General features: G+C 32.2%; 1 protein-coding gene across 2 annotated transcripts in view; it reads left to right on the forward strand.

Moving 5' to 3' along the window:
• Nucleotides 1–12674, forward strand: part of Cabcoco1 (ciliary associated calcium binding coiled-coil 1) — a 101830-nt gene that overhangs the window by 10957 nt on the left and 78199 nt on the right. For both annotated transcript variants that reach the window (XM_003473574.5, XM_063239538.1), the window contains exons 2-3: nt 986–1089; nt 8803–8972. In XM_003473574.5, coding sequence (XP_003473622.3) covers nt 986–1089; nt 8803–8972 — 274 coding nt within the window. The remainder of the gene's footprint in view (nt 1–985; nt 1090–8802; nt 8973–12674) is intronic.

The following is a 12674-nucleotide window of genomic DNA, read 5'->3' on the forward strand; positions in this document are numbered from 1 at the left end:
CATTCTCCCAAAGCACATCTATGCTCCTGCCTCAGCTTTCCAGGTGTTGGGATTATAGGCAACACGCCCAACTCCAGTGCTTTATGTTTATACTATTTTCATTGCATCACTTCTCTACATGTAACTCTTCCTCTGTGTCCCTTTTCTACCAGGGATTTCTTTTCCATGAAGCACAAGTTTATCTTGTTTAACTGCTCGAAAACTTCAAGAATTCTCTGTTGTCTATATTATTAAGTAAAAGCTCCTCAACTTGTCATTTTTCAACTGGTCATGGTTTACAGTATTTATGGTGTCTTGTATCTTGCAAGCTTTCAGTAAATAGTTAAACTCACTAAATATAAAATATTATAAAATAATGTTTCCAATGCTCACTGCCCACCTGTGTTCAACTAAAATCCCCTGTGTTTACCCTCTCACCACGAGCTGCTTTATACTTACAGACCCCATCCTTAACTGTGTGGTCTGCAGAACACCAGTGTTGCTGATGCATTCACCTTGGGCATTATCCACACCCAGCCCCAACAGATCATTCCTGGATGTCCTCCCCCTGGACTGCTTGTCCTGCACCCAGCAGGGGACAGGACAGAATGCATTTCCCATTTATTGTGCCTCATTTATCATGTTCTGTTCTTATGTTAGTCACTCATGGGTTTGTTCCTCCTACTGGACGATAAGCATTTTGACATTAGCAAGACTTTATTACGTGCCTCTGCCTCCTTCTGAGCTCCAACTTTAAGGAGAAATATGCACAAACCTATCACTGAGTTATGCACGTGCTAAAAGACAGGCTGACGAGCCATTTGACTTTTCAGGGAAGAGATACCATCACATAAAAAAAGGAAAAGAAAAAATAATTAAATATTTAAGAGATTTGTTTTTAATTTTTTTTCTGATAGCAACTAGACCGCCAGAATACATTCTGTATCACTGAGTTTAATATGCAAAATATAAAATGAACTATTTTTTTCCTCTTATGTTTTTATAGAAAAATGCTGAATTCCAGGAGCATGAAAAGATTCTGTCTCCAGATTTTCTTTCAACTGTTCAAATCACTGATTTACTAGCAGAGAATGCAGATGGAGTTCAAGAGTAAGTACTGAAGTATTACAATCAGACATCGATCAGCTCTAATTCATTTGTGAATGAACATGATATGCTTTATAAATGTTAAACTTTTTTATTGTACACTGAAATATATCCAGACTCTGGAGCACAAAACTGAAAAATAACTGACTTTTTGCACTGCTTGGCAGTCTTCTTAGTGGGAGAAATACATTGCAAACAAACTTGCTAATATTAACTAAGAGTACAGATTTATTGTAAAAGCGATCTCTAGCATATGGCATCTTTTTCTCTTCTCTTTCATTCATAAAACTGTTAAAATGAAAAAAGTACTGCATTTTCTGTAATATTAATAGTTGATATAGTTTATTGTTTTGTAAATTTTGGATATTGGTCAGACTTCTGTGATTTTGATTAGAAATGAAGGTATACTAAAAACTCTTGACTGCATATATTTTGCTTAAAAATATAACTAAACTTACAGGAAATAATTCAACATTTATACATCTCATTCTTTTTCAGCTTCCTATTTTATAGTACATCATTATGTAGAACATTATTCAGATATACTAAACAATATAATGTCCTTGATGTAGCTTCTAATAATTATCCATTTTAAAAAATTATCTCACTTTGTAATGAAAGTCTGATTAGCCATAATGTGTGGAGAGAGGGATGGTGTGATGGGCAGGACCACAGCATCCTGATGTTTTGTCTCTATAGTCCAGTCCTGTGACAAAAAGACAGTGTCATGCACCATAATGGAAAAACAGAAAATGACTCTGTCAACAGTTATCATGGGCAAAACTTACAAATACTATGTACAGAGGTGTTTTACTACTGAAAAGGAGAAATGACAAATGTACTGGCCAAGGGAGAAATCTGAGAAGAGAAAGCTTTTTTAAGAGCAGGTACCTAGGTGGTAGGAATATAACTAACTTTGTTTTGAAAGCCTATATTGGTATTGTTTGGGGGTCTTTGCTATTATTATTTATTTGTTTCTGTTGTTTTTTGTTTTTCGTATATTTTGCTTTGTTTTGTTTCGTTTTTCCCTTTAATACAGAAAGGACAGATGTGTAAGCTTATACATACCTAGAACTTCTAAAAATATGCAAGAATTGATTTTATCATGTGTAAAGGTATGAACAGCTACTTTTCAGAAAATGAGACATTATGGTAGTCATTGCTGATTTTCTTCACCTTGTCCTTGTGTTGAAGTCCAATAATTTTTTTATTCTTCTTTTATTGGTTTTAGTCTGTTTTCTGTTATTTTATTTCAATATGTGTGAAGGTATGGTCAGCTATTTTAAAGAGAATAAGAGATATTATGGTAGCTATTATTGATTTTCCTATTGTCTAGTTTTAAAGGCTTGCAATGCTTTCTTTTTTTGTTTTGATCAGTTTTATACTATTTTGTTTTGTTTGAATTCAACGTGTGTGAATATATGGACAACTATTTCAGGGAGAAAAGGAAACATTGTGGTACCCATGGTTGACTGACTGTTGTCTTGAAATCCTGTGTTGCTTGCATTGTTTTGTTCTGATCTACTTTGTTCTGTTCTCTGTTTTATCCTTTGGGGGAAAAAAAAAAAAAGAGCAGCTATATAATTCTAGTAGGCCTTTTCCCAAGATGCTTTTCACTCCTAGCTCTTGCAAACTGCTGACCTGTCATTTGACCACATTGCTTGGTGACTGGATCTTAGTTGGTGAATTAAAATCTCCAGTTTTTAACCAAACATTTCATGACAATTTTATCATTCTTTCATAAAAAAGTAACATTCATTGAGAAATCTGCTGCTAGATGTGAGCACTAATAAAAATGCATTCATGATGTTAACATCACTGACTTTCCTCTCTCATTAGTTCCATGTGTTTTTATGTAAAATATCTTCTATTTCTAGGTACACCAAGGACTTTTGATCAATTTAATGAAAAATAATAGGTAGTTAATATTAGGCAACATAATATAACTCAACATATATTCAATACTATGTATATTTTATTTGTATTAAGTATTTGATAAAAGATGTTACATTCAATCAAGTAAAATTAAAGACGATGCTGGTCTTTAGAATTATTTACCACATTATGTTATTCTGTATAGTGTGCTTTGCTTGACAATATATTTTTAAGTTATTGACTCCTTTTGCTGTTACATATCTGAACTGTAAAAGTATTTTTCATCTTTAGGGAAGGTGAGATCTCAGACAATCAATGTAAATGGTACAGAAGATGATAGAGAAATTAGCAAGATGCAGTAAACATTGATCTTTGTAAACTATCTCATTAATATAAAATTACATAAAGCAATCTCATCTTTAAATTAATAAAGTCAATATTATCTAAGGAACCATTTTTTTTTTTTTTTGGCCTTTTTCCTTTTTATCGGGACCAGGGATCGAACTCACGACTGCCCGCTTGCAAGGCAAACACTTATGCTGCTGAGCTAAATCCCCAGCTCCCTAAGGAACCATTTCTTTGTCAATTTTTGTGGTACTTTTTATGATGTTCTTAACTGGTAATCCTGAAATATTTGCAGTATTTCAAATAGCATATTTAAAAATAGGAATTACATACTTTTCAAAGTGACAGAAATATTTAAGTGCCCTATGACTAAGTAACATAACTATGCTGAAATTACACAGTGTATAAAAGTATATGCCTAATTATAACACATCAGTACATATTCCTACTTTTTAAAATAAAGACTTGCTCTGTATGAATGCAAATAAAACACCAAAGTATTATTAAATGTATTTTTGGAATATAAATATGAGTATATTTTTCATTGACTCCTAATTCCTGTCAATCTCTTATTTTTAAAATATAATTGTCTTTATTTGTATATCTGTGCCAAATGCCTTTTTTTTAAAAAAAGATAATCTTTACTTTAAAAATAACTTTATATTTCAGAAGTAGTAGTACATAACTGCAATCCCAGAATTCAGGAAGCTGAGACAGGAGGATCATCCAGAGTTCAAGACCAGTCTAGTCTGCGTACTGAGTACAAGGCCAGCCTGAACTACAAGACCTTGTCTCAAAAAATAAATAAGCAGAAAATAAAACCACTTTATAAACATACAAACAGCAGCAAGACATCTTGTAATGACCTTTCTATACATGGACCTTTCTGAACTTTTAAAGTTTTAGTCTTCATATCATCATCTAGAAATAAACACACTCCATTTCATGAGCATCTAAGAATAACACAATAATAGTTTTACTAAAATTCTCTGTTGAACCATAGTATGTTCATCTCTCTTATGTCTCCTGTTCCACCTTTTTGTATATCCAAAATAAAAGCTTAAAAATGTGCCAAAAAATACAGGGATACTTTACATTCAAACTCCAATAGTAAAAATTATTGTTTTTTACGTGACTCCCTTCCTAAGATGCTTTGAAGAAACATAACTGAATAAAGAGCAGAAATAATAAATGTTCAGCCCCTTAATTCAAGTTAACTGGGAAGATTCAAGTGGTGTTAGAGAAAGGAAGAGTTCAGGGAGGGGTTTTGGAAAGAGGAAAGGTGGTAGGAGATCAAAGGGATTTTACCAAAAGATAACTAGTTTCCTTCCCTCATACTTGTGATTAAATACAGAGTGCAAAGACATATGCAAATATTGAAGTCAAATATTTAATTAACAAAACACAACATGCAGATGGCAAATGAATAGAAAGCAGAAAAATGAACACTAGAAACAGAAGAAAATGTTAGGCAGAAGCTGATGATTAAAGAGGACATCAGTTCTACAAAATGAGACTAAAAATGGAATGTTAAAATCTGTTAATAAGAAACTTTTATAACTGAAGGGAGGAACTAAGGATAGATAATAAAACTAATGTAGAACGATGTTGTGAAAGGCAAGTCAGTAACAAGGGAAGACAAATTTAAGAAAACGTAAAATTGCATAGCGAAGCAGTGAGATGTTAGAAAATGCACTTGACAGAATGAATCAGAAAAAGTAAATCTTGTAAAATAATGCTTTGATGTGAATATATTAGTATAATAAAGCTTATGTATCATCTCATTTCTGGGATAAAGATACCCAGAGAGGAATAGGCCCTAGATTTGTCTTCAATAGTGCTAGGTGGCAAAAATCAGCAGAGTGACAAGTTACTAAATTTAGGAAATCAAAAGAATGTGACTCCAGAATAAAATACTACTTTAGGTTGTCATTTAACTATGATGATAATTCACTGTAAAATAAGCAACAACTCAGAATAGAAAATACAGTATTCATGTGGTCATATAAAAATATCTACCTCTTTGCACAACAAAAGCATGAATCAATCAGTTGGTGACTTTAAAGTAACTATAACAACAAAATTGCTAATGATAAACTGTGTTATAAAAAGACTGGTATTTAGCATGGGACTCATTTAAAATTAAAATAAGATCTAATATGATAATAATAAACTGAACCAACTCTTCTAGAACATATAATGAAAATAGTGTGCACATGAGAAAAAAAAAGAGTAACCTAATATCCTCCTCTCATCAAAATAAAATTTAGTTTTGGAATGCTTTTTAAAAATTGCATCAGATGTGAAAGTGTTAATATCTTTAAGTATACAAAAAACTCATAAATTCATAAAAGCAGCCATCAGGGATAGAGCTCTTTGGCATAAATACCTGCCTGGCAAGTACAAGGTCCTGAGTTCAACACCTAGTACAAAAATAAAAGAAGAAAACAACCAAGAGAACACGTTAAAAATGAATATCTTGTAACAAAGAAGCAAAAAATACACAAGATAGTGATTTTATAATAAATTAATAGATACTATAATCATAGGCTGAATTCAGACTACATTGGAGTATGGAAAAACAGACCTTTTAGTATGGTATTGATAGAAAACTAATTTAGCACTGCCTTTTTCTAAGGGAAGCTTAATAATACATTTCATCATATCAAATACAATCCAGCAATCCTAATTTTAAGAACATTTTTTCCTTTTTTTTAAAGATCACTGGAGTTTGGGGAATGTCTTAAATCATCTTTCCTTATTCTAGGTTCTTAACCAATGGAGGACATTGAAACCTATTGCCCATTTCAGAACATATATTCCCAATGTACTTTCATTATTACTTAGAGCTCAGTTTTCCTAATAAGTTCAGTGGATATGTAGAGGCCTTCTGGTACCTTTGGAATACTATTTTTTTTTTATTTTAGTTATATTCATTACAAACTTTTTCTATTTTTTTTTTTTTTGTACCAGCAATAAAACTCATTACCTTGCACTTTCCAGGCAGGTGCTGTGCTGCTGAGCTATATCCCCAGCCCTGTCTTTTCAATTTAGTTATTTGGTCTTTCATCATTTAGACATTTTTTGTCTCCTTAAGCACAGGTTCATTTATTGGTCTTTTTCTGTATGAATAACATTTCTGGCATCATGTTTAAAACATTTTGGCTTACTCAAATGTCACAGTATATTTTTGACGTAAACATTTGCATTATTTGCAATTAACATTTAAATAACTTCATCCATTAGATTTTATAGCACTGAATAATTTTCACATGGATAGATGTCCCATAACCACAGTACGTACTTCTTTCACTGATTTGAAATATACTGCTTCTGTCATGTACCAAGTACCTATGGACATTTGGTCTGTTTATTTACTTTGTACCTGATCCATTGGCCTATTTATTTATTCTCTTAAAACTAAATGATGCTGTATATTACTCAAATAAATATTGCTGAAAAAAATTTAATGCAAATTAAAGAAGCCTGGCTAGGACACAAACCTCATTCCCACCACCAGAGTGTCTTTCCAGATCTGAATCTAACTGCTGAGTTGCATGCTTGACGAAATAAAATATTAAAAAATATATAATATAAAAAGTTGATTATATTGATTTTTAAAATAAAATGTATCACATACAAATGGTATATTCTTTTATGAATATATAATGTGAATAAATATATCTATAAATATACTGTGTATCATCCATGTTAAATCCATATATATATGGATTTAACTCAAATAACTTTGAAGTCAACCTAGTTCTAAATTTGCTATTTTGTGATGTTTTATATAGTGATTACAAGAAAGCTGTCACTTATCAAAGCCATTTGTTTACGTATTAATATTCATTCATCAAAAGAAAATAAACTTCATCTTTAGGAATTAATAAAATAATCTAAGAGGGTGTCCACCATAAAAAATTATTATAGAAAAATTTCACATACTGGATGACATTATAAGAGAGTGGGATTACAGTGATCCCACACAAGCTCATTTTGGAGCTTGATATTTGCTCTATACCACTGAACATGAAGCAGACATCAGAGTTAAACACATTAGCATCAGCTTTATTTATTTTCATATTTGCTTAATCGATTGTTATTCTGATCATATAATTTGTTTTATTATTTTGAATGACTAGGGTCTTGCTTTGAAAAAACAGCATTAAGTTCTCACACACATACTGTCCCCACTCCTACCTCAAGAAGTCATGTATAAGCTAGCTGGAAATGCCCAACCTATCTTAATCAAAACAAGAAGCGTGATGAAAACATAAACCATAAAATATAAAGACGGTAGCCACAATCTTTATAATTCCACAACTGAAAATAGATTGAAAAAACATACAGTTGCAGATTTTAGAATGGGTTAAAATATTCTCTCATAAGAGGAAAGACCTAATTTACAATAGCAGAATCAGAGTGTACAGATTTAGAGCAGATACTTCCTGTATCACAGGAAGTGGACCGTTTATGTGACAGTAAACATAACCTACCCATATTTTTTCTTCTTTTATCCAACCTACTAAAAAAAGTAAATGTTAGAGAAATTGACGGAAAGTTACTTTAAACAGGAAATGCTGACTGGTTTGTAAAACAGCCAGGTCTCCACCTCCACTGTATATCCTGAAAGTAGTTATCCAAAGACAAAATCTCACTGGTAAGTAAAAAGAAAAGTAAAAGATAAGTAAAAAAGAAAAAAATAAGCATCTAAAGCACTGCAATAAAGAATAAAAGGAAAGGAATAGGAAAAAGAAATGGCAGATTAAGAAAATGCACCAGAAATATATAGCTGGGAATAGACAAAAAAGGTGCTAAAATATTTTATCGTTATTTTAAACTTTGAAGCAATCATAAGAACATAAAACAGAAGCTCAAGGAAGAGACAACAAAAAAAATGCAGGATCACAACATATTTTAAAGAAAAAGATCTTACAGAATTTGAGGTTAAATTTACAGCCGTCCAAAGAAGAAATGATTGCTGAAAACACACTAAAGGACAGACAAGCCAATATTATGAAATATACAAAATAAAAAGGAAATATGTTGCAAAAACTTAAATGTTAAAGTGAAAAATTATAGCTTGAGATAAAATTAACAAAACATGCATAACTGGATTCCTTTAAAAAAGAAAACAGAACAGAATATTTAACAACCCTGTATAAGAACATCTTCAGAAATAAAAGAAGTCTAATGATACAAATGAAAAGAGATATTGAATTTCAGAGGGAAAGTACTAGACATTAAAGACATATTAAAAACTGGAACAGGAGTATTAGAAAATAACAAGGAAGAAAAGGGATAAAATAGAGTTCTCTCTGTCTCTGTCTCACTTTTTTTGTCATTTTAAGCTTATGGTTCCAGGTACAGTTGAACATGTTTATGTTATAAGCATTAGAGAATTTTCATTCAAGAAACACATTGATTTTCTAAGCTAAAGGAACTGTTCAGTATTTAATCTAATTTAATGTCTGCATTTGTTTTTTGTTATAGAAAGCTGAGAATGTTTCTGAATTTCAAAAATCTTCAAACTTGTTTAAAAGATTCCATCCTGCTAGATTACTATGTGTCTGGATTTTTGTGGGCCAAAGAAATGGACTTTTCTATAATTCAGTGTTCAAAATTTATGACTTTACTGGATATGTTACTTCATAATCTTAAAAGTAAGTACATTATTTTTCTCTTTTTTAAGAAAAGGAAATTTATTCTACCTTATAAATTAATGTTTTTAAGCAAAAGTTTCTGATTTCATTGCAGTCCTTTGTATTTGTCAGTTTCCCATCACAGACCCACATGATTTAAAGAGGTTTAATTTGGCTCACAATTTGAGGGTTTCAGTTTATGGCTGGTTGGCTTCGGGGAAGTAATGCATAGTAGAGGAGTGTGGCAGAGGAATGCTGCCCACCACATGGAAGTCAGGAAGCAGAAAGCAAAGGTTAGAGCTCGGGCCGCTTTCTGAGTGACTCACCTGGGAGTACCAGGCCACACTCCCGAACAGGACAGGAACTCATCATGGGAGGAGTGCAGCACCTCAGTGTGCCAGTTACCTTCTAAGGCCTCCACCTTTGAGGACATGAGACTTTGGGGGACATTTTAGACATAATCATACATCAGTGTCGGATCTAGGTCAGCAGCACAGCACCTGCCTGGCAAGCATGAAGTTGTGAGTTCGATTCCCAGTTTTAAAAAATACATCAGAAATAAAAACTATAGGATATGTTTCTGAGTATAGCAATGTTATGACTCATGCCTCATTGCAACTTCAAATAATACTTAACACAACTAAAGTTCTCGAAATAATTAATTTGCTAAAGATGTGTTATTGTCACTTAAGTCTTCCTATCACACATCCCAAATACCTGGAAACTCTATGATAGTCTTCCAGCTGTTGTATATATCTAAAACCACTTGCAATTGAAAAGACATCAATAGGTATTTAGCCTGTTCTCATCATTACATGTAATGCTGTGCAGTTACAAAACAGAAAGAATGAGAAAGCTTTCCAGGTACTACTGTATTATGTGAAAGATATTCTTATTGATTAAAAGTAAAGCGAACCATTTTGTGTTTTTGCTTATAAATGAGAAAAAATAAGAATTAATATTTTTATTTGCATATACACAAGTAAATGTTAGAATAAGAAGTAATCTGATAATCAAAATCATCTGTGGGGAAGATGAGTGAAAACTGGGCATGTTGACCTCAAGAGTTGGAAAAAGACATATATATGTGTATGTAAAAAGTCATATATATGTCCTACATAAAAAGTAAATTTTAAAAGAAAATATATGACATGTAGTTTGAAGCCTCGCAACCTTTCAACATTTAAGTACAGTAATCATAAACTAAAGAGAGAATAAAAGAAAGTAAAAATTTTCATGGATCTCACATTCCAAGTTTGAGACAATATTCCCACTTAATACTTTCTCTATATCTTATAACTGGTTCAAGAATTTTTCTTTTAGGTGAAACTTTATTCTGTTTGGTGACAGTTCAAAATTAATTTCTAGGGGATTGGGATTTAGCTTAGCGGCATAAGCACCTGCCTTGCAAGTGTGTGGTCGTGAGTTCGATCCCTGGTACCGATAAAAATGAAAAAGACAAAAAAATTTAAAAAATTAATTTCTAGACCTTGAGCAGAATCCATTTAACCACTCCTAAACCCTCAGAAAGCATTAGTGCATATGTAGAACCAGACAAAACAGCAAGAAATTTAATTTTTCCTTCTGGCCTTTCAAACTTACAAACCTAACAAGGCCATTGACATCATCAGGAAAAAATGTAATTTCTGTGTGTCTACATATTAAAGCAAGCAAAACATGTTCACACATAACCGGAGGGATATTAGAATCCTAGGGACACAAGTTGTCATTGCCATTCAGCCACAATTTCATAGAGAAAGCTCCGGAGAGCACAGTCCAGGTTGGGTTGGTGTGGCCCATCCAGTATGCAACTGCATTTTAGCCTGTGTTTCAGATCTCATCCTTGTCTCAAAACTGTCCTGCACATCTATGCTCTACATCGAGTGAAAATAGTCAGTCTGAAATAGTGTAGAACCAAAAATTTGGAAAGTTATCTTAATAGCAGACTCTTCTTATATTCAATGAACCCAGCATGGAAAATATTATTTAAAAATTTTGACTGCATTGGACACAGGTGTTTTTCCTTGTCATAATCCTCCAAAAAATACAGTATTAACAATTATGCACTTGGCATTTGCATTGAATTAGGTATTATAAGTAATCTAGAGATAATTTAAAGTATATAGGAAGCATACATAGGAAAATACGCAAATTCTGTGCCATTTTGGATCAGGAACTTGAGCATCACTAAATTTTGGTGCCCTTGGGAGAGGCCTGGGAGCTAATGCTGTGCTAATACTGAGACAAAACTGTCTATATCATACTGCCTCATTTTGCTAGGGTCTAAAGAAAGACAAGCTGTAGTGTATTAGACAGATGGATATTTGACTTTTATCTAGATCCCCAGACCCAGATTGACTCCCTTGTATATAACATGATTATTAGTAAATAACTAGAGAATGTTTTCTAATTTTTATGAGGCTAAAGTCCTTTTACCCAAAATAAGAATAATCATAACAGCACTTTATGTAAGATTAACATGTGCCATGCACAGTGCTAACTGCTATACAAATAATGCCTTATTCAGCTTGCACAAAATCTTATGAGACAAACAGATAAGTGTCTGAAGGGTTAAACTACTCAAAGTTACACACACTCAATCTCAGCAAATGAGAGTTTGTCTTTATTAAACCGAACATACCTGGCTTTGGGCTGCATTCCTGAAAGCACTAAACACATATAATAGAATGCAATAGATATACATCTTTTTAGTTATCAATATTTTCCAATACATTTCTTATTTGATTGTCACAACAGCACTGTCATTTTGAAAATGGGTATTATTCTAATTTCACAAAGATATGAGTCTTAGGTTACTTAGCTAGTGTCAGTTATGAGATACAGGACACCATAAATATTTCAACTAATTATAAATCTCATGTATTCATTAACTTAGATTTTCAAGAATACATTTTATTTCTAGGAGCCTTACTATTTAAGTGTTTAATCTTTCCTATTTTAATCATATCACTAAACGTGATTTTTAAAGAGCAAATATTTCAGGTAGATAAATGAAATGATAAATTCCCTAATTTTCAAAGCAATTATCTGTGGAAAGACATTAGGCATAGAAAAAAAAAAGTTTTAAGGAGTCAGTTATTTTTCAGTGTAAGGAAATAGTCTCACTTATAAATGTATTTTTGTATTTGATAAGTATAATTTCAACCTGAGTTATAATCGGTTATCTGAGAATTTCTTTTTTCTCTGCCTTTATAATACCATTTCATTAATAAAATGATTCAGATTTTCCATTCATTCATAATCTTCTCTTAATCCAATAGATTTTTTCATTTCTGAAGCTTTTTTCACCACTTCAAAAAAAAGTTTATCATGAAAAGAGAAATGTATAAATGAGCTGAATTTCACTTAGGGTAATAGAGGAAAGCCTGTCCCACAGCCAATGAATGCCTCCGATAAACTTTCAAGATGACTGGGAGCGAGGCTGTGAAAAACAGGCTGATCATGATTCATTAAGCCAGATTTTAATTACTATCTAGTTTTATGCTTCTAGTTTTTACATGGAGGAGGATTCTAAACAAATTGAAGTTGAGTGTTCACAGTATGTTTTTTAAAAAAATTAAATTACAATCATTTCATTGGTAAGTTTCATATTGGGGATTTAGCATTTACGTACCAGGAAGAGTACCTGATTTATTCAGAAATGGCTGGCTTCACCAATCAGTGTATATTTTCATAGTTTATTTTTGTTTCCATTCTGCCACC

Source organism: Cavia porcellus, unplaced genomic scaffold (assembly GCF_034190915.1).
Source record: "Cavia porcellus strain 051 isolate PalLab524CR breed Dunkin Hartley unplaced genomic scaffold, mCavPor4.1 scaffold_28, whole genome shotgun sequence".
Classification (NCBI taxonomy): Eukaryota; Metazoa; Chordata; class Mammalia; order Rodentia; family Caviidae; genus Cavia; species Cavia porcellus.